Below are 23,865 nucleotides of genomic sequence, written 5' to 3'. Positions count from 1 at the left end.
GCAAGACCTTAGCCTATACATGTGATTTATTTGTGGCTGTTGTCCATGTCTTTCAACCAGAAATGTATAGGACACAGTAAGGCTAATCTGTCTTTAAGTTACCGTTTAAGTGAAGGAGAGTACGGACTATTCATACTATATAGATTAGTTTCCAATAAATATGCCTCAAGGTGATTTCATCAAAACAATATGGGACATTTCTGGCTGCTTCCTTAGAGATAAATGTGTTCTCTTGTCTTCTCGTGAGTGACGTGATATCTACCCTTGAATTGGTTAATGCACAGCTGTCAGGGAGGGGGAGGAACAGAGCACAGGACAAGGACTTTCAAAATGACCTGATCAATAGGATCTGCGTCATATTAGTATGGTTTCTTTTGTTGTTGAATGTAACGGGAAACAAGAAGAGAACTGGTATTGAAAGCACTTTCATTCAAATGTGAAGGCTAGATGCAAGTCCTTTCAATTGAAATGCACAACAGTCCCAAATGACGACAGGTCATGCTGATGAGAACATTCCTTCGTTAATGTGTAGTACCTATGTTTTCACTGGTTTCAGATGAAATGCAGTACAGTGTCCCAAGGTTTTATTTTTAAAGTCTTTTCAATCCCAATGTATATTTTATTTAAAAAAAAAATCTCTTCTCCACCAGTGCTGCCTCCGGTGTTGGTGCCTCGCCACAGTGAGTTCAACCCTCAACACAGCCTCCTGGTGCAGTTCAGGAACATGACTCACAACGAGCCCCACATGCCCCTGAACGCTACCTTCCCAGAGTCCTTCCAGCAGCACAGCGGGGGCAGCGGCTCCTCTTTCCCAATCTCCCCCAACTCCCCCTACCCTCCCTCCCCAGCCTCCAGTGGAGGGGTGGGCACCTACCCCAACTCTCCTGCCAGCTCCGGGCCCTCCAGCCCCTTCCAGCTTCCAGGTAGATGTCAGTATACACTCCTATCATATATCATGCACCTATATGTTTATTGATAGTCAGTTATCATGGCTGCTATTACAATATAATATGCTGTTAGCTTATGTCATATATTCACACTTGTACACTTCACCTGGTCTCACTTCCTTTGACCTCTGTGATGTACACTTCACCTGGTCTCACACTGGCTTTGACCTCTGTGAGAACGTAAAAATGTGATTAGGAATCAGTGGAGGACAATTTGGTTTGATTTCTAACAGTTTGTGATAAGTCCATGATACAAACCAGGGTCCTCTGACATCCATGGGAACGATCAAAATGCCAACTTAAGAGTGTAACAAAGCCTGGCATCAGGTTGAGTGTCAGTCAGTGTGCCCATCGTTGGGCCCAACATAGACACACATCAGAATAAGAGCTATCTATCCCCAGCCAGTGAGATTTGCTGATGAAAAGATGCATGGGCCGCTGTCGTCAGGCATAATGGCAGCAGGGAAAATAGCTTTTTGTCTTTTTTTTTTTTATTGTGGTAAATTACCCCCAGGGTTGAATCACTACTTCTATGTGCTACCCAGACCCCTCTTTTACACTGCTGCTACTCTCTGTTTATAATCTATGCATAGTCGCTTTAACGCTACCTACATGTACATATTATCTCGACTAACCGGTGCCCCCGCACATTGACTCTGTACCGGTACCCCCTTTATATAGTCTCTCGTTATTTTACTAAAATATACGAATAAGAAATAAAAAGAACAAATAATTAACCTCTATGGGCTAGGTGGGACGCTTGCGTTGTTGTGCATTCAACAGCCAGTTGAATCCTGTGGCGCGTTATTCAAATCCTTAGATATGCTATTACTTAAATTTTTCAAAAATATGACTATTTTACACCATTTTAAAGATAAGACTCTCGTTAATCTAACCACACTGTCCGATTTCAAAAAGGCTTTACAACGAAAGCAAAACATTAGATTATGTCAGCAGAGTACCGAGCCAGAAATAATCAGACACCCATTTTTCAAGCTAGCATATAATGTCACATAAACCCAAACCACAGCTAAATGTAGCACTAACCTTTGATCTTCATCAGATGACAACCCTAGGACATTATGTTATACAATACATGCATGTTTTGTTCAATCAAGTTCATATTTATATCAAAAACCAGCTTTTTACATTAGCATGTGACTAGCATGTGACTAGCATTCCCACCGAACACTGCCGGTGAATTTACTAAATTACTCACGATAAACGTTCACAAAAAGCATAACAATTATTTTAAGAATTATAGATACAGAACTCCTCTATGCACTCGATATGTCCGATTTTAAAATGGCTTTTCGGTGAAAGCACATTTTGCAATATTCTCAGTAGATAGCTAGCCCTGTGATGCCGGGCTATTTAGACACCCAGCAAGTTTAGCACTCATCAAAGTCAGATTTACTATAAGAAAAATGTTCTTACCTTTGTTGTCTTTGTCAGAATGCACTCCCAGGACTTCTACTTCAATAACAAATGTTGGTTTGGTCCAAAATAATCCATCGTTATATCCAAACAGCGGCGTTTTGTTCGTGCGTTCTAGACACTATCCTGAAGGCTAAATAAGGGTGACGGGCATGGCGCAATTCGTGACAAAAGAATTCTAAATATTCCATTACCGTACTTCGAAGCATGTCAACCGCTGTTTAAAATCAATTTTTATGCCATTTTTCTCATAAAAAAGCGATAATATTCCGACCGGGAATCTGCGTTTAGATAAACAAAGGAAAACAAAGCATTTGGTCGAAGCGGGCATGCGCCTAAGCCCATAGTACTCTGAGTGGCCACTTGCCAAAAGCGATAAAGTGTTTCAGCCAGAGCCTGCCTCGATATCGTTCAACGTTTTCCCGGGCTCTGAGACCCTATGGAAGACGTAGGAAGTGTCACGTTATTGCACAGATCCTGAGTCTTCAATAAAAAGAGCCAAGATGAAACACTACTTCTCAGACAGGCCACTTCCTGCTTGAAATCTTCTCAGGTTTTGGCCTGCCATAGGAGTTCTGTTATACTCACAGACACCATTCAAACAGTTTTAGAAACTTTAGGGTGTTTTCTATCCAAAGCCAATAATTATATGCATATTCTAGTTACTGGGCAGGAGTAGTAACCAGATTAAATCGGGTACGTTCTATATCCAGCCATGTCAATACTGCCCCCTATCCCCAACAGGTTAAAGAGCAGCAGTAAAATAACAGTAACGAGGCTCTATACAGGGGGTACCGGTACAGAGTCAATGTGCGGGGGCACCAGTTAGTCAAGGTAATATGTACTTGTAGGTGGAGTTAAACTGACTATGCATAGATAAAAGAGTGGGTGGGGGGCAATGCAAATAGTCTGGGTAGACATTTGATTAGATATTCAGGAGTCTTATGGCTTGGGGGTAGAAGCTGTTTAGAAGCCTCTTGGACCTAGACTTGACGCTCCGGTACAGCTTGCCGTGTGGTAGCAGAGAGAACAGTCTATGATTAGGTTGGCTGTAGTCGTTGGCATTTTTTTTCGGCCTTCCTCTGACACCGCCTGGTATAGAGGTCCTGGATGGCAGGAAGCTTGGCCCCAGTGAGGTACTGAGCAATTCACACTACCCTCTGTAGCACCTTACGGTCGGATGCCGAGCAGTTACCATACCAGGCAGTGATGCAACCAGTCAGGATGCTCTCTGGTGCAGCTGTAGAACCTTTTGAGGATCTGGGGACCCATGCCAAATCTTTTCAATCTCCTGAGGGGGAATAGGTTTTGTCGTGCCCTCTTCACAACTGTCTTGGTGTGCTTGGACCATGTTAGTTTGTTGATGTGGACACCAAGGAACTTGAAGCTCTCAACATGCTCCACTACAGCCCCGTCGATGAGAATGGGGGCGTGCTTGATCCTCCTTTTCCTGTAGTCCACAATCATCTCTTTTGTCTTGATCACGTTGAGGGAGAGGTTGTTGTCCTGGCACCACACGGCCAGGTCTCTGACCTCCTCCCTATAGGCTGTCTTGTCGTTGATCAGGTCTACCACTGTTGTGTCATCGGCAAACTTAATGATGGTGTTGGAATTCATTCCTGGCCATGCAGTCATAAGTGAACAGGGAGTACAGAAGGGGACTGAGCACGCACCCCCGAGGGGCCTCTGTGTTGAGGATCAGCTTGGCGGATGTCCAGAGGGAGATGTTTGGTCCTTAGCTTATTGATGAGCTTTGAGGGCACTATGGTGTTGAACTCTGAGCTGTAGTCAATGAATAGCATTCTCACATAGGTGTTCCTTTTGTCCAGATGGGAAAAGGCAGTGTGGAGTGTAGTCGAGAGGGCATCATCTGTTAGGGCGGTATGCAAATTAGGGTGGGTCTAGGGTTTCTGAGATAATGGTGTTGATGTGAGCCATGACCAGCCTTTCAAAGCACTTCATGGCTACAGACTGGAGTGCTACGGGTCGGTAGTCATTTAGGCAGGTTACCTTAGTCCCTGTGTCCAAGAACGCTATGGCGGTCTGCTTTAAACATGTAGGTATTACAGACTTGGCCAGGGAGAGGTTGAAAATGTCAGTGAAGACACTGCCAGTTGGTCTGCCAGTTGGTCAGCGCATACTCGAAGTACACGTCCTGGTAATCCGTTTGGCCCTGCGGCCTTCTGAATGTTGACCTGTTTAAAGGTCTTACTTACATTGGCTGCGGATAGCATGATCACACAGTCGTCCGGAACAGCTGGTGCTCTCATGCATGTTTCAATGTTATTTGCCTTGGAGCAAGCTTAGAAGTAGTTTAGCTTGTCTGGTAGGCTCGTGTCACTGGGCAGCTCTCGACTGTGCCAGCTCTCGACTGTGCTTCCCTTTGCAGTCTGTAATGGTTTGCAAGCCCTGCCACATCCGACGAGTGTCGGCACCTGTGTAGTACGATTCGATCTTAGTCCTGTATTGGCGCTTTGCCTGTTTGATGATTCGTCAGAGATTTAGCGGGATTTCTTAAGTTTCTGGGTTAGAGTCTCGCTCCTTGAAAACGGCAACTCTAGCCTTGTGCTCAGTGCGGATAATGCCTGTAATCCATGGTTTCTGGTTGGGGTATGTACGTACGGTCACGGTGGGGACGACATCATCAATGCACTTATTGATAAAGCCAGTGACTGATGTGGTGTAGTACTCAATTCCATCGGAAGAATCCCAGAACATATTCCAGTCTGTGCTAGAAAAGCAGACCTGTAGTTTAGCATCTGACCACATTTTATTTTATTGACCGAGTCACTGGTGCTTGGTCTGTCTGGTCTTCCTACAGACCAGTTTTCTCATTAGAAAACATTTACCAGCATTCCCCACCCACACTCGAAACGTTTCTCAATTTCTGTCCTCATCAGTGGTTGTGTAATACAACGCTTATGAGACTGTCCGTACATTAGTGTTCCATGTGGCGGATGTGTGTGAAACCCTACACCTGTTTCCGGGTAGAGAAATATCCTGTGGTGGTGGATGGGTTTTAACTCCATTTGGGAGTTGTCTGTCCGTGTGTGTATATGTGTCCATCCTCTCTGTCTGTGTGTGTGTGTGACCAGCCATTTGTCTTCAGCAGCATCTGGTCTCCTAACTATCCGTCCATTGTGGTGTTTTTCCTCCAGCTGATACCCCACCCCCGGCTTACATGCCCCCTGACGAGCAGATGGGACAGGAGGGGTCCATGGAGACCAGCAGCAGCGGGCCCAGGAACATGCCTAGTGGGGGTGAGGAGTCTGACCTTCAACTTTACACTTTATGATTCCCCCTCCACCTTAGTCAATCAGGAATTCCTGCTTTCAGACATCATCCTTCATTCATTGGAACTGATTTATCCTAATTGTCTACGTTGACCTGATCACATATAGCAGTCAATACACACTGAAATCCTACTGTTCCCTGAAGGAGGGAAACGAGGTACAACATACTACGGGGAGTCACACTCTCGTTACTTCGGTTGGAGGATCTATACTGATCAACAATATAAACCCAGCATGTAAAAGGTTGGTTTCATGAGCTAAAATAAGATGCCAGTAATGTTACATACACACTAAAAGCTGATTTCTCTTAAATTTATTTACATCCCTGTGCATTTCACCTTTGCTAAGCTAATCCATCCACCTGACAGATGTGGCATATCAAGAAGCTGATTAAACAGCTGCGTCATTACATAGGTGCAACTTGTGCTGGGGGAGAATAAAAGGCCACTCTAAAATATGCAGTTTTGTAACCCAGTTGGAAAGGGACAGCCCCCAACGGCTTATACGTTTAAGGGTTAAACATGGACAAGTTTTCAAACGTGAGACTGTATAGCCTGGATGAAGTCAGACCCCTTATAGTTGCAGTAAAGAGTTCAATCGAACTGGACCAAAACAATGGAATTGCCATGGAAACGTGTGGGGGGGGAAATATCCAGTGTCTCCTCATCTGCCCCCCAGCAAAACTAACCTACATTTAGGGTATTGTTTACATGTATGTCACACTGTTGAAGTAAAAATTGGAGTATAATGCTTGTATGGATGTCAAGACCAATACATGTTCATGTCATCATCACCAATGAACTGCATTAAAGTAAAAAACAAACTAACAAAAAAACACCACTGATTTCTGTATGCTAGCTATGCTAATCACCTTATACGAACGGGAATTAGCATTTAGCAGCCACCTCTTCTAAACCTGAAAGGAGACTACTACATTAGGGTGTGTGCTGAGTAGTTGGACAAAACGAGTCTTCTAATGGATATGGACAATTTTCTGGATACGATTAGGATCACTGATAATTACAAAAACGACTATTTCTCATGTCAGTCAGGCATAAGGTTTTACGTGGTCTAATTAACTCAACTGGCTAGTTTACCTGTCTGTAAAGAGAAGGGTGGGCTGTACGTTGATCCTGCTGCTCTGATTGGAGAGTGACGCAGTATTTCTCCGTCCACTCGCTTCATAATTACACCCCTATCACTTTTTCTCTAATGTTTTCGGTCTGATCTTTTAGATTACTGCTGCCTTTTTGTATTTTATCTTTATTTAACTAGGCAAGACCAGTTAAGAACAAATTCTTATTTTCAATGACGGCCTAGGAACAGTGGGTTAACTGCCTTGTTCAGAGGCAGAAAGACAGATTTTTTTTAACTTGTCAGCTCGGGGATTCGATCATGCAACCTTCCGGTTACTAGTCCAACGCTCTAACCACTAGGCTACCTGCTGCAATAAAACCCAGAACGTAGGTGTTAGATTCAGCCGGTTTATGAATGTACGTTCCTCCAGCTTCTGTACATGAAAATACAACTTTGTCTTGCCGTTCCTGGTGACGTTAGCTAGCAGAGTTAGCGTTCAGAATATATGTTTAGCGCCAAGTAGTTAACATCAAGATACACAATAGTTTGATCCGTATACATTCATAAGGCACTTTTTTAAAGTTAGACGAGACAATTATGAAGGAATATGACATGTTATATCACAAAATGGAGTGGAGCTCAACTTTCTACATACCGTCTTCGCCATAATCATCATAAATGGAAAAAGAACTCCTATGGTGACACTGGTGAACTTGACACCAGACCAATAGCAGCTTCTACCAGGAGAGGCCGTAGGAACATGAATAGAGACATAACGTCTTGGAACTTATTCCTTTATAGAATGAGAATATACCACCTAGGGACAGTTTAGTTGGTGCAACGTAGGATGGTCTCGTTTTCCAGTTTGTTTTAAGTAGCGTTCACACCGAGGTGAAGAGCTGAATAATTGAAAGAATGAATCCAAGCCTCACGTTTATCACCTGTGTAAGGCTTGGCTCCCAGTGAGGCACAGATTTCATTGACCTTCTGGCGTGATTGTCGAAAGAGTGCGACTCCCCACAGTATGTTGTACCGAAGTTGACTGACTGAAAGGGAACTATGGGCACTACAAATGCACCACATCATTCATGAATTTATCAAATTTTAAATTGTACCTTTTCAAGATTACGCATCCATTTTCCTTTACAACAAAGAAGGATCCCTGTAGATGTGATGTATGAGAAACCGAGCCACTGGTGCAGTATTGTGTTGAACAACCTCTCCACCTTGTCCCTGTAGATGTGCAGCCAGTGGAGTATGAGGAACCAAGCCACTGGTGCAGTATTGTGTACTATGAGTTGAACAACAGAGTGGGTGAGGCCTACCATGCCTCTTCTACCAGCGTCCTGGTGGACGGCTTCACCGACCCCTCCAACAACAAGAACCGCTTCTGCCTGGGGTTGCTCTCCAACGTCAACCGTAACTCGACCATAGAGAACACACGCCGCCACATTGGCAAAGGTGAGAATAAACGCGCGCGCGGTGCCACGTCGGCGAAGGTGAACAGGGCAACATATTGAGATTAATAGATTAGTTGATGAGGTTGTGAAGATTGAAATTAGATGAGAGGTTTAGAGAAAGTGTGGGGAAGGAATGGTGACAAACATGCATGAAATTCAACTGAAACATGGATTTTTTTTATTGATTTGTATTCTGGGTTGTGTTATTTATTTGCTAGATATTATTGCACTGTTGGGGCTAGAAACACAAGCATTAGGTATTACTGTACTGCTGGGGCTAGAAACACAAGCATTAGGTATTACTGTTGGAGCTAGAAACACAAGCATTAGGTATTATTGCACTGCTGGGGCTAGAAACACAAGCATTAGGTATTACTGTACTGTTGGAGCTAGAAACACAAGCATTAGGTATTACTGTACTGTTGGAGCTAGAAACACAAGCATTAGGTATTACTGTTGGAGCTAGAAACACAAGCATTAGGTATTACTGTACTGTTGGAGCTAGAAACACAAGCATTAGGTATTACTGCACTGTTGGAGCTAGAAACACAAGCATTAGTTATTACTGCACTGTTGGAGCTAGAAACACAAGCATTAGGTATTACTGTACTGCTGGGGCTAGAAACACAAGCATTAGGTATTATTGCACTGCTGGGGCTAGAAACACAAGCATTAGGTATTACTGTACTGTTGGAGCTAGAAACACAAGCATTAGGTATTACTGTTGGAGCTAGAAACACAAGCATTAGGTATTACTGTTGGAGCTAGAAACACAAGCATTAGGTATTACTGTTGGAGCTAGAAACACAAGCATTAGGTATTACTGTTGGAGCTAGAAACACAAGCATTAGGTATTACTGTACTGTTGGAGCTAGAAACCCAAGCATTAGGTATTACTGTACTGTTGGAGCTAGAAACACAAGCATTAGGTATTACTGTTGGAGCTAGAAACACAAGCATTAGGTATCACTGTACTGTTGGAGCTAGAAACACAAGCATTAGGTATTACTGTACTGTTGGAGCTAGAAATACAAGCATTAGGTATTACTGTACTGTTGGAGCTAGAAACACAAGCATTAGGTATTACTGTACTGTTGGAGCTAGAAACACAAGCATTAGGTATTACTGTACTGTTGGAGCTAGAAACACAAGCATTAGGTATTACTGTACTGTTGGAGCTAGAAACACAAGCATTAGGTATTATTGCACTGCTGGGGCTAGAAACACAAGCATTAGGTATTACTGTACTGTTGGAGCTAGAAATACAAGCATTAGGTATTATTGCACTGCTGGGGCTAGAAACACAAGCATTAGGTATTACTGTACTGTTGGAGCTAGAAACACAAGCATTAGGTATTACTGTTGGAGCTAGAAACACAAGCATTAGGTATTACTGTTGGAGCTAGAAACACAAGCATTAGGTATTACTGTTGGAGCTAGAAACACAAGCATTAGGTATTACTGTTGGAGCTAGAAACACAAGCATTAGGTATTACTGTACTGTTGGAGCTAGAAACACAAGCATTAGGTATTACTGCACTGTTGGAGCTAGAAACACAAGCATTAGTTATTACTGCACTGTTGGAGCTAGAAACACAAGCATTAGGTATTACTCCACTGTTGGGGCTAGAAACACAAGCATTAGGTATTATTGTACTGTTGGAGCTAGAAACACAAGCATTAGGTATTACTGTTGGGGCTAGAAACACAAGCATTAGTTATTACTGTACTGTTGGAGCTAGAAACCCAAGCATTAGGTATTACTGTACTGTTGGAGCTAGAAACACAAGCATTAGGTATTACTGTTGGAGCTAGAAACACAAGCATTAGGTATTACTGTACTGTTGGAGCTAGAAACACAAGCATTAGGTATTACTGTACTGTTGGAGCTAGAAACACAAGCATTAGGTATTACTGTACTGTTGGAGCTAGAAATACAAGCATTAGGTATTACTGTACTGTTGGAGCTAGAAACACAAGCATTAGGTATTACTGTACTGTTGGAGCTAGAAACACAAGCATTAGGTATTACTGTACTGTTGGAGCTAGAAACACAAGCATTAGGTATTACTGTACTGTTGGAGCTAGAAACACAAGCATTAGGTATTACTGTACTGTTGGAGCTAGAAATACAAGCATTAGGTATTACTGTTGGAGCTAGAAACACAAGCATTAGGTATTACTGTACTGTTGGAGCTAGAAACACAAGCATTAGGTATTACTGCACTGTTGGAGCTACAAACACAAGCATTAGGTATTACTGTACTGTTGGAGCTAGAAACACAAGCATTAGGTATTACTGTACTGTTGGAGCTAGAAACACAAGCATTAGGTATTACTGTACTGTTGGAGCTACTGTAGAAACACAAGCATTATGTATTACTGTACTGTTGGAGCTAGAAACACAAGCATTAGGTATTACTGTTGGAGCTAGAAACACAAGCATTAGGTATTACTGTACTGTTGGAGCTAGAAACACAAGCATTAGGTATTACTGTTGGAGCTAGAAACACAAGCATTAGATATTACTGTACTGTTGGAGCTAGAAACACAAGCATTAGGTATTACTGTACTGTTGGAGCTAGAAACACAAGCATTAGGTATTACTGTTGGAGCTAGAAACACAAGCATTAGGTATTACTGTTGGAGCTAGAAACACAAGCATTAGGTATTACTGTTGGAGCTAGAAACACAAGCATTAGGTATTACTGTACTGTTGGAGCTAGGAACACAAGCATTAGGTATTACTGTACTGTTGGAGCTAGAAACACAAGCATTAGGTATTACTGTACTGTTGGAGCTAGAAACACAAGCATTAGGTATTACTGTTGGAGCTAGAAACACAAGCATTAGGTATTACTGTTGGAGCTAGAAACACAAGCATTAGGTATTACTGTTGGAGCTAGAAACACAAGCATTAGGTATTACTGTTGGAGCTAGAAACACAAGCATTAGGTATTACTGTTGGAGCTAGAAACACAAGCATTAGGTATTACTGTACTGTTGGAGCTAGAAACACAAGCATTAGGTATTACTGCACTGTTGGAGCTAGAAACACAAGCATTAGTTATTACTGCACTGTTGGAGCTAGAAACACAAGCATTAGGTATTACTGCACTGTTGGAGCTAGAAACACAAGCATTAGGTATTATTGTACTGTTGGAGCTAGAAACACAAGCATTAGGTATTACTGTTGGGGCTAGAAACACAAGCATTAGGTATTATTGTACTGTTGGAGCTAGAAACACAAGCATTAGGTATTACTGTTGGGGCTAGAAACACAAGCATTAGTTATTACTGTACTGTTGGAGCTAGAAACCCAAGCATTAGGTATTACTGTACTGTTGGAGCTAGAAACACAAGCATTAGGTATTACTGTTGGAGCTAGAAACACAAGCATTAGGTATTACTGTTGGAGCTAGAAACACAAGCATTAGGTATTACTGTTGGAGCTAGAAACACAAGCATTAGGTATTACTGTTGGAGCTAGAAACACAAGCATTAGGTATTACTGTACTGTTGGAGCTAGAAACACAAGCATTAGGTATTACTGCACTGTTGGAGCTAGAAACACAAGCATTAGTTATTACTGCACTGTTGGAGCTAGAAACACAAGCATTAGGTATTACTGCACTGTTGGAGCTAGAAACACAAGCATTAGGTATTATTGTACTGTTGGAGCTAGAAACACAAGCATTAGGTATTACTGTTGGGGCTAGAAACACAAGCATTAGGTATTATTGTACTGTTGGAGCTAGAAACACAAGCATTAGGTATTACTGTTGGGGCTAGAAACACAAGCATTAGTTATTACTGTACTGTTGGAGCTAGAAACCCAAGCATTAGGTATTACTGTACTGTTGGAGCTAGAAACACAAGCATTAGGTATTACTGTTGGAGCTAGAAACACAAGCATTAGGTATTACTGTACTGTTGGAGCTAGAAACACAAGCATTAGGTATTACTGCACTGTTGGAGCTACAAACACAAGCATTAGGTATTACTGTACTGTTGGAGCTAGAAACACAAGCATTAGGTATTACTGTACTGTTGGAGCTAGAAACACAAGCATTAGGTATTACTGTACTGTTGGAGCTAGAAACACAAGCATTAGGTATTACTGTACTGTTGGAGCTAGAAACACAAGCATTAGGTATTACTGTACTGTTGGAGCTAGAAACACAAGCATTAGGTATTACTGTACTGTTGGAGCTAGAAACACAAGCATTAGGTATTACTGTACTGTTGGAGCTAGAAATACAAGCATTAGGTATTACTGTTGGAGCTAGAAACACAAGCATTAGGTATTACTGTACTGTTGGAGCTAGAAACACAAGCATTAGGTATTACTGTACTGTTGGAGCTAGAAACACAAGCATTAGGTATTACTGTACTGTTGGAGCTAGAAACACAAGCATTAGGTATTACTGTACTGTTGGAGCTACTGTAGAAACACAAGCATTATGTATTACTGTACTGTTGGAGCTAGAAACACAAGCATTAGGTATTACTGTTGGAGCTAGAAACACAAGCATTAGGTATTACTGTACTGTTGGAGCTAGAAACACAAGCATTAGGTATTACTGTTGGAGCTAGAAACACAAGCATTAGATATTACTGTACTGTTGGAGCTAGAAACACAAGCATTAGGTATTACTGTACTGTTGGAGCTAGAAACACAAGCATTAGGTATTACTGTACTGTTGGAGCTAGAAACACAAGCATTAGGTATTACTGTACTGTTGGAGCTAGAAACACAAGCATTAGGTATTACTGTACTGTTGGAGCTAGAAACACAAGCATTAGGTATTACTGTACTGTTGGAGCTAGAAACACAAGCATTAGGTATTACTGTACTGTTGGAGCTAGAAACACAAGCATTAGGTATTACTGTACTGTTGGAGCTAGAAACACAAGCATTAGGTATTACTGTACTGTTGGAGCTAGAAACACAAGCATTAGGTATTACTGTTGGAGCTAGAAACACAAGCATTAGGTATTACTGCACTGTTGGAGCTAGAAACACAAGCATTAGGTATTACTGCACTGTTGGAGCTAGAAACACAAGCATTAGGTATTACTGTACTGCTGGGGCTAGAAACACAAGCATTAGGTATTACTGTTGGAGCTAGAAACACAAGCATTAGGTATTACTGTACTGTTGGAGCTAGAAACACAAGCATTAGGTATTACTGTACTGTTGGAGCTAGAAACCCAAGCATTAGGTATTACTGTTGGAGCTAGAAACACAAGCATTAGGTATCACTGTACTGTTGGAGCTAGAAACACAAGCATTAGGTATTACTGCACTGTTGGAGCTAGAAACACAAGCATTAGGTATTACTGTACTGTTGGAGCTAGAAACACAAGCATTAGGTATTACTGTACTGTTGGAGCTAGAAATACAAGCATTAAGTATTACTGTACTGTTGGAGCTAGAAATACAAGCATTAGGTATTACTGTACTGTTGGAGCTAGAAACACAAGCATTAGGTATTACTGTACTGTTGGAGCTAGAAACACAAGCATTAGGTATTACTGTACTGTTGGAGCTAGAAACACAAGCATTAGGTATTACTGTACTGTTGGAGCTAGAAATACAAGCATTAGGTATTATTGCACTGCTGGGGCTAGAAACACAAGCATTAGGTATTACTGTACTGTTGGAGCTAGAAACACAAGCATTAGGTATTACTGTTGGAGCTAGAAACACAAGCATTAGGTATTACTGTTGGAGCTAGAAACACAAGCATTAGGTATTACTGTTGGAGCTAGAAACACAAGCATTAGGTATTACTGTTGGAGCTAGAAACACAAGCATTAGGTATTACTGTACTGTTGGAGCTAGAAACACAAGCATTAGGTATTACTGCACTGTTGGAGCTAGAAACACAAGCATTAGGTATTACTGCACTGTTGGAGCTAGAAACACAAGCATTAGGTATTATTGTACTGTTGGAGCTAGAAACACAAGCATTAGGTATTACTGTTGGGGCTAGAAACACAAGCATTAGGTATTACTGTTGGGGCTAGAAACACAAGCATTAGGTATTACTGTTGGGGCTAGAAACACAAGCATTAGGTATTACTGTACTGTTGGAGCTAGAAACACAAGCATTAGGTATTATTGTACTGTTGGAGCTAGAAACACAAGCATTAGGTATTACTGTTGGGGCTAGAAACACAAGCATTAGGTATTACTGTACTGTTGGAGCTAGAAACCCAAGCATTAGGTATTACTGTACTGTTGGAGCTAGAAACACAAGCATTAGGTATTACTGTTGGAGCTAGAAACACAAGCATTAGGTATTACTGTACTGTTGGAGCTAGAAACACAAGCATTAGGTATTACTGCACTGTTGGAGCTAGAAACACAAGCATTAGGTATTACTGTACTGTTGGAGCTAGAAACACAAGCATTAGGTATTACTGTACTGTTGGAGCTAGAAACACAAGCATTAGGTATTACTGTACTGTTGGAGCTAGAAACACAAGCATTAGGTATTACTGTACTGTTGGAGCTAGAAACACAAGCATTAGGTATTACTGTACTGTTGGAGCTAGAAACACAAGCATTAGGTATTACTGTACTGTTGGAGCTAGAAATACAAGCATTAGGTATTACTGTTGGAGCTAGAAATACAAGCATTAGGTATTACTGTTGGAGCTAGAAACACAAGCATTAGGTATTACTGTACTGTTGGAGCTAGAAACACAAGCATTAGGTATTACTGTACTGTTGGAGCTAGAAACACAAGCATTAGGTATTACTGTACTGTTGGAGCTAGAAACACAAGCATTAGGTATTACTGTACTGTTGGAGCTACTGTAGAAACACAAGCATTAGGTATTACTGTACTGTTGGAGCTAGAAACACAAGCATTAGGTATTACTGTTGGAGCTAGAAACACAAGCATTAGGTATTACTGTACTGTTGGAGCTAGAAACACAAGCATTAGGTATTACTGTTGGAGCTAGAAACACAAGCATTAGATATTACTGTACTGTTGGAGCTAGAAACACAAGCATTAGGTATTACTGTACTGTTGGAGCTAGAAACACAAGCATTAGGTATTACTGTTGGAGCTAGAAACACAAGCATTAGGTATTACTGTACTGTTGGAGCTAGAAACACAAGCATTAGGTATTACTGCACTGTTGGAGCTAGAAATACAAGCATTAGGTATTACTGTACTGTTGGAGCTAGAAACACAAGCATTAGGTATTACTGTTGGAGCTAGAAACACAAGCATTAGGTATTACTGTACTGTTGGAGCTAGAAACACAAGCATTAGGTATTACTGCACTGTTGGAGCTAGAAATACAAGCATTAGGTATTACTGTACTGTTGGAGCTAGAAACACAAGCATTAGGTATTACTGTACTGTTGGAGCTAGAAACACAAGCATTAGGTATTACTGTTGGAGCTAGAAACACAAGCATTAGGTATTACTGTACTGTTGGAGCTAGAAACACAAGCATTAGGTATTACTGTTGGAGCTAGAAACACAAGCATTAGGTATTACTGTACTGTTGGAGCTAGAAACACAAGCATTAGATATTACTGTACTGCTGGAGCTAGAAACACAAGCATTAGGTATTACTGTTGGAGCTAGAAACACAAGCATTATGTATTACTGTACTGTTGGAGCTAGAAACACAAGCATTAGGTATTACTGTACTGTTGGAGCTAGAAACAAGCATTAGGTATTACTGTACTGTTGGAGCTAGAAACACAAGCATTAGGTATTACTGTACTGTTGGAGCTAGAAACACAAGCATTAGGTATTACTGTACTGTTGGAGCTAGAAACAAGCATTAGGTATTACTGTACTGTTGGAGCTAGAAACACAAGCATTAGGTATTACTGTACTGTTGGAGCTAGAAACACAAGCATTAGGTATTACTGTACTGTTGGAGCTAGAAACACAAGCATTAGGTATTACTGTTGGAGCTAGAAACACAAGCATTAGGTATTACTGTACTGTTGGAGCTAGAAACACAAGCATTAGGTATTACTGTACTGTTGGAGCTAGAAACACAAGCATTAGGTATTACTGTACTGTTGGAGCTAGAAACACAAGCATTAGGTATTACTGTACTGTTGGAGCTAGAAACACAAGCATTAGGTATTACTGTTGGAGCTAGAAACACAAGCATTAGGTATTACTGTTGGAGCTAGAAACACAAGCATTAGGTATTACTGTTGGAGCTAGAAACACAAGCATTAGGTATTACTGCACTGTTGGAGCTAGAAACACAAGCATTAGGTATTACTGTACTGCTGGGGCTAGAAACACAAGCATTAGGTATTACTGTTGGAGCTAGAAACACAAGCATTAGGTATTACTGTACTGTTGGAGCTAGAAACACAAGCATTAGGTATTACTGTACTGTTGGAGCTAGAAACCCAAGCATTAGGTATTACTGTTGGAGCTAGAAACACAAGCATTAGGTATCACTGTACTGTTGGAGCTAGAAACACAAGCATTAGGTATTACTGCACTGTTGGAGCTAGAAACACAAGCATTAGGTATTACTGTACTGTTGGAGCTAGAAACACAAGCATTAGGTATTACTGTACTGTTGGAGCTAGAAATACAAGCATTAGGTATTACTGTACTGTTGGAGCTAGAAACACAAGCATTAGGTATTACTGTACTGTTGGAGCTAGAAACACAAGCATTAGGTATTACTGTACTGTTGGAGCTAGAAACACAAGCATTTGGTATTACTGTACTGTTGGAGCTAGAAATACAAGCATTAGGTATTATTGCACTGCTGGGGCTAGAAACACAAGCATTAGGTATTACTGTACTGTTGGAGCTAGAAACACAAGCATTAGGTATTACTGTTGGAGCTAGAAACACAAGCATTAGGTATTACTGTTGGAGCTAGAAACACAAGCATTAGGTATTACTGTTGGAGCTAGAAACACAAGCATTAGGTATTACTGTTGGAGCTAGAAACACAAGCATTAGGTATTACTGCACTGTTGGAGCTAGAAACACAAGCATTAGGTATTACTGCACTGTTGGAGCTAGAAACACAAGCATTAGGTATTATTGTACTGTTGGAGCTAGAAACACAAGCATTAGGTATTACTGTTGGGGTAAGAAACACAAGCATTAGGTATTACTGTACTGTTGGAGCTAGAAACACAAGCATTAGGTATTACTGTACTGTTGGAGCTAGAAACACAAGCATTAGGTATTATTGTACTGTTGGAGCTAGAAACACAAGCATTAGGTATTACTGTTGGGGCTAGAAACACAAGCATTAGGTATTACTGTACTGTTGGAGCTAGAAACCCAAGCATTAGGTATTACTGTACTGTTGGAGCTAGAAACACAAGCATTAGGTATTACTGTTGGAGCTAGAAACACAAGCATTAGGTATTACTGTACTGTTGGAGCTAGAAACACAAGCATTAGGTATTACTGCACTGTTGGAGCTAGAAACACAAGCATTAGGTATTACTGTACTGTTGGAGCTAGAAACACAAGCATTAGGTATTACTGTACTGTTGGAGCTAGAAACACAAGCATTAGGTATTACTGTACTGTTGGAGCTAGAAACACAAGCATTAGGTATTACTGTACTGTTGGAGCTAGAAACACAAGCATTAGGTATTACTGTACTGTTGGAGCTAGAAACACAAGCATTAGGTATTACTGTACTGTTGGAGCTAGAAACACAAGCATTAGGTATTACTGTACTGTTGGAGCTAGAAATACAAGCATTAGGTATTACTGTTGGAGCTAGAAACACAAGCATTAGGTATTACTGTACTGTTGGAGCTAGAAACACAAGCATTAGGTATTACTGTACTGTTGGAGCTAGAAACACAAGCATTAGGTATTACTGTACTGTTGGAGCTAGAAACACAAGCATTAGGTATTACTGTACTGTTGGAGCTAGAAACACAAGCATTAGGTATTACTGTACTGTTGGAGCTACTGTAGAAACACAAGCATTATGTATTACTGTACTGTTGGAGCTAGAAACACAAGCATTAGGTATTACTGTTGGAGCTAGAAACACAAGCATTAGGTATTACTGTACTGTTGGAGCTAGAAACACAAGCATTAGGTATTACTGTTGGAGCTAGAAACACAAGCATTAGATATTACTGTACTGTTGGAGCTAGAAACACAAGCATTAGGTATTACTGTACTGTTGGAGCTAGAAACACAAGCATTAGGTATTACTGTTGGAGCTAGAAACACAAGCATTAGGTATTACTGTACTGTTGGAGCTAGAAACACAAGCATTAGGTATTACTGCACTGTTGGAGCTAGAAATACAAGCATTAGGTATTACTGTACTGTTGGAGCTAGAAACACAAGCATTAGGTATTACTGTTGGAGCTAGAAACACAAGCATTAGGTATTACTGCACTGTTGGAGCTAGAAATACAAGCATTAGGTATTACTGTACTGTTGGAGCTAGAAACACAAGCATTAGGTATTACTGTACTGTTGGAGCTAGAAATACAAGCATTAGGTATTATTGCACTGCTGGGGCTAGAAACACAAGCATTAGGTATTACTGTACTGTTGGAGCTAGAAACACAAGCATTAGGTATTACTGTTGGAGCTAGAAACACAAGCATTAGGTATTACTGTTGGAGCTAGAAACACAAGCATTAGGTATTACTGTTGGAGCTAGAAACACAAGCATTAGGTATTACTGTTGGAGCTAGAAACACAAGCATTAGGTATTACTGTTGGAGCTAGAAACACAAGCATTAGGTATTACTGTACTGTTGGAGCTAGAAACACAAGCATTAGGTATTACTGCACTGTTGGAGCTAGAAACACAAGCATTAGGTATTACTGCACTGTTGGAGCTAGAAACACAAGCATTAGGTATTATTGTACTGTTGGAGCTAGAAACACAAGCATTAGGTATTACTGTTGGGGCTAGAAACACAAGCATTAGGTATTACTGTTGGGGCTAGAAACACAAGCATTAGGTATTACTGTACTGTTGGAGCTAGAAACACAAGCATTAGGTATTATTGTACTGTTGGAGCTAGAAACACAAGCATTAGGTATTACTGTTGGGGCTAGAAACACAAGCATTAGGTATTACTGTACTGTTGGAGCTAGAAACCCAAGCATTAGGTATTACTGTACTGTTGGAGCTAGAAACACAAGCATTAGGTATTACTGTTGGAGCTAGAAACACAAGCATTAGGTATTACTGTACTGTTGGAGCTAGAAACACAAGCATTAGGTATTACTGCACTGTTGGAGCTAGAAACACAAGCATTAGGTATTACTGTACTGTTGGAGCTAGAAACACAAGCATTAGGTATTACTGTACTGTTGGAGCTAGAAACACAAGCATTAGGTATTACTGTACTGTTGGAGCTAGAAACACAAGCATTAGGTATTACTGTACTGTTGGAGCTAGAAACACAAGCATTAGGTATTACTGTACTGTTGGAGCTAGAAACACAAGCATTAGGTATTACTGTACTGTTGGAGCTAGAAATACAAGCATTAGGTATTACTGTTGGAGCTAGAAACACAAGCATTAGGTATTACTGTACTGTTGGAGCTAGAAACACAAGCATTAGGTATTACTGTACTGTTGGAGCTAGAAACACAAGCATTAGGTATTACTGTACTGTTGGAGCTAGAAACACAAGCATTAGGTATTACTGTACTGTTGGAGCTAGAAACACAAGCATTAGGTATTACTGTTGGAGCTAGAAACACAAGCATTAGGTATTACTGTACTGTTGGAGCTAGAAACACAAGCATTAGGTATTACTGTTGGAGCTAGAAACACAAGCATTAGGTATTACTGTACTGTTGGAGCTAGAAACACAAGCATTAGGTATTACTGTTGGAGCTAGAAACACAAGCATTAGGTATTACTGCACTGTTGGAGCTAGAAACACAAGCATTAGGTATTACTGTACTGTTGGAGCTAGAAACACAAGCATTAGGTATTACTGTACTGTTGGAGCTAGAAACACAAGCATTAGGTATTACTGTACTGTTGGAGCTAGAAACACAAGCATTAGGTATTACTGTACTGTTGGAGCTAGAAACACAAGCATTAGGTATTACTGTACTGTTGGAGCTAGAAACACAAGCATTAGGTATTACTGTACTGTTGGAGCTAGAAATACAAGCATTAGGTATTACTGTTGGAGCTAGAAACACAAGCATTAGGTATTACTGTACTGTTGGAGCTAGAAACACAAGCATTAGGTATTACTGTACTGTTGGAGCTAGAAACACAAGCATTAGGTATTACTGTACTGTTGGAGCTAGAAACACAAGCATTAGGTATTACTGTACTGTTGGAGCTAGAAACACAAGCATTAGGTATTACTGTTGGAGCTAGAAACACAAGCATTAGGTATTACTGTACTGTTGGAGCTAGAAACACAAGCATTAGGTATTACTGTTGGAGCTAGAAACACAAGCATTAGGTATTACTGTACTGTTGGAGCTAGAAACACAAGCATTAGGTATTACTGTTGGAGCTAGAAACACAAGCATTAGGTATTACTGTACTGTTGGAGCTAGAAATACAAGCATTAGGTATTACTGTACTGTTGGAGCTAGAAACACAAGCATTAGGTATTACTGTTGGAGCTAGAAACACAAGCATTAGGTATTACTGTACTGTTGGAGCTAGAAACACAAGCATTAGGTATTACTGCACTGTTGGAGCTAGAAATACAAGCATTAGGTATTACTGTACTGTTGGAGCTAGAAACACAAGCATTAGGTATTACTGTACTGTTGGAGCTAGAAACACAAGCATTAGGTATTACTGTTGGAGCTAGAAACACAAGCATTAGGTATTACTGTTGGAGCTAGAAACACAAGCATTAGGTATTACTGTTGGAGCTAGAAACACAAGCATTAGGTATTACTGTACTGTTGGAGCTAGAAACACAAGCATTAGATATTACTGTACTGCTGGAGCTAGAAACACAAGCATTAGGTATTACTGTTGGAGCTAGAAACACAAGCATTATGTATTACTGTACTGTTGGAGCTAGAAACACAAGCATTAGGTATTACTGTACTGTTGGAGCTAGAAACACAAGCATTAGGTATTACTGTACTGTTGGAGCTAGAAACACAAGCATTAGGTATTACTGTACTGTTGGAGCTAGAAACACAAGCATTAGGTATTACTGTACTGTTGGAGCTAGAAACACAAGCATTAGGTATTACTGTACTGTTGGAGCTAGAAACACAAGCATTAGGTATTACTGTACTGTTGGAGCTAGAAACACAAGCATTAGGTATTACTGTACTGTTGGAGCTAGAAACACAAGCATTAGGTATTACTGTACTGTTGGAGCTAGAAACACAAGCATTAGGTATTACTGTTGGAGCTAGAAACACAAGCATTAGGTATTACTGTTGGAGCTAGAAACACAAGCATTAGGTATTACTGTACTGTTGGAGCTAGAAACACAAGCATTAGGTATTACTGTACTGTTGGAGCTAGAAACACAAGCATTAGGTATTACTGTTGGAGCTAGAAACACAAGCATTAGGTATCACTGTACTGTTGGAGCTAGAAACACAAGCATTAGGTATTACTGCACTGTTGGAGCTAGAAACACAAGCATTAGGTATTACTGTACTGTTGGAGCTAGAAACACAAGCATTAGGTATTACTGTACTGTTGGAGCTAGAAATACAAGCATTAGGTATTACTGTACTGTTGGAGCTAGAAATACAAGCATTAGGTATTATTGCACTGCTGGGGCTAGAAACACAAGCATTAGGTATTACTGTACTGTTGGAGCTAGAAACACAAGCATTAGGTATTACTGTTGGAGCTAGAAACACAAGCATTAGGTATTACTGTTGGAGCTAGAAACACAAGCATTAGGTATTACTGTTGGAGCTAGAAACACAAGCATTAGGTATTACTGTTGGAGCTAGAAACACAAGCATTAGGTATTACTGTTGGAGCTAGAAACACAAGCATTAGGTATTACTGTACTGTTGGAGCTAGAAACACAAGCATTAGGTATTACTGCACTGTTGGAGCTAGAAACACAAGCATTAGGTATTACTGCACTGTTGGAGCTAGAAACACAAGCATTAGGTATTATTGTACTGTTGGAGCTAGAAACACAAGCATTAGGTATTACTGTTGGGGCTAGAAACACAAGCATTAGGTATTACTGTACTGTTGGAGCTAGAAACACAAGCATTAGGTATTACTGTACTGTTGGAGCTAGAAACACAAGCATTAGGTATTATTGTACTGTTGGAGCTAGAAACACAAGCATTAGGTATTACTGTTGGGGCTAGAAACACAAGCATTAGGTATTACTGTACTGTTGGAGCTAGAAACCCAAGCATTAGGTATTACTGTACTGTTGGAGCTAGAAACACAAGCATTAGGTATTACTGTTGGAGCTAGAAACACAAGCATTAGGTATTACTGTACTGTTGGAGCTAGAAACACAAGCATTAGGTATTACTGTACTGTTGGAGCTAGAAACACAAGCATTAGGTATTACTGTACTGTTGGAGCTAGAAACACAAGCATTAGGTATTACTGTACTGTTGGAGCTAGAAACACAAGCATTAGGTATTACTGTACTGTTGGAGCTAGAAACACAAGCATTAGGTATTACTGTACTGTTGGAGCTAGAAACACAAGCATTAGGTATTACTGTACTGTTGGAGCTAGAAACACAAGCATTAGGTATTACTGTACTGTTGGAGCTAGAAACACAAGCATTAGGTATTACTGTACTGTTGGAGCTAGAAACACAAGCATTAGGTATTACTGTACTGTTGGAGCTAGAAACACAAGCATTAGGTATTACTGTACTGTTGGAGCTAGAAATACAAGCATTAGGTATTACTGTTGGAGCTAGAAACACAAGCATTAGGTATTACTGTTGGAGCTAGAAACACAAGCATTAGGTATTACTGTACTGTTGGAGCTAGAAACACAAGCATTAGGTATTACTGTACTGTTGGAGCTAGAAACACAAGCATTAGGTATTACTGTACTGTTGGAGCTAGAAACACAAGCATTAGGTATTACTGTACTGTTGGAGCTACTGTAGAAACACAAGCATTATGTATTACTGTACTGTTGGAGCTAGAAACACAAGCATTAGGTATTACTGTTGGAGCTAGAAACACAAGCATTAGGTATTACTGTACTGTTGGAGCTAGAAACACAAGCATTAGGTATTACTGTTGGAGCTAGAAACACAAGCATTAGATATTACTGTACTGTTGGAGCTAGAAACACAAGCATTAGGTATTACTGTTGGAGCTAGAAACACAAGCATTAGGTATTACTGTACTGTTGGAGCTAGAAACACAAGCATTAGGTATTACTGCACTGTTGGAGCTAGAAATACAAGCATTAGGTATTACTGTTGGAGCTAGAAACACAAGCATTAGGTATTACTGTTGGAGCTAGAAACACAAGCATTAGGTATTACTGTACTGTTGGAGCTAGAAACACAAGCATTAGGTATTACTGTACTGTTGGAGCTAGAAACACAAGCATTAGGTATTACTGTACTGTTGGAGCTACTGTAGAAACACAAGCATTATGTATTACTGTACTGTTGGAGCTAGAAACACAAGCATTAGGTATTACTGTTGGAGCTAGAAACACAAGCAT

At 40.5% G+C, this 23,865-nt stretch overlaps 1 protein-coding gene across 3 annotated transcripts in view; it reads left to right on the top strand.

Annotated features, from left to right (window-relative positions):
- Positions 1-23,865, top strand: part of LOC106604147 (SMAD family member 5) — a 41,665-nt gene that overhangs the window by 5,303 nt on the left and 12,497 nt on the right. For 2 of the 3 annotated variants that reach the window (XM_045717851.2, XM_045717849.2), the window contains exons 5-7: positions 651-929; positions 5,543-5,644; positions 7,994-8,215. In XM_045717851.2, coding sequence (XP_045573807.1) covers positions 651-929; positions 5,543-5,644; positions 7,994-8,215 — 603 coding nt within the window. The remainder of the gene's footprint in view (positions 1-650; positions 930-5,542; positions 5,645-7,993; positions 8,216-23,865) is intronic. The other variant, XM_045717852.2, reaches the window with a different exon arrangement.

Source organism: Salmo salar, chromosome 05, assembly GCF_965601325.2.
Source record: "Salmo salar chromosome 05, fSalSal1, whole genome shotgun sequence".
NCBI lineage: Eukaryota > Metazoa > Chordata > Actinopteri > Salmoniformes > Salmonidae > Salmo > Salmo salar.
The sequence above is the reverse complement of the archived record's forward strand: the minus strand, read 5'-3'. Positions and strand labels throughout refer to the sequence as shown.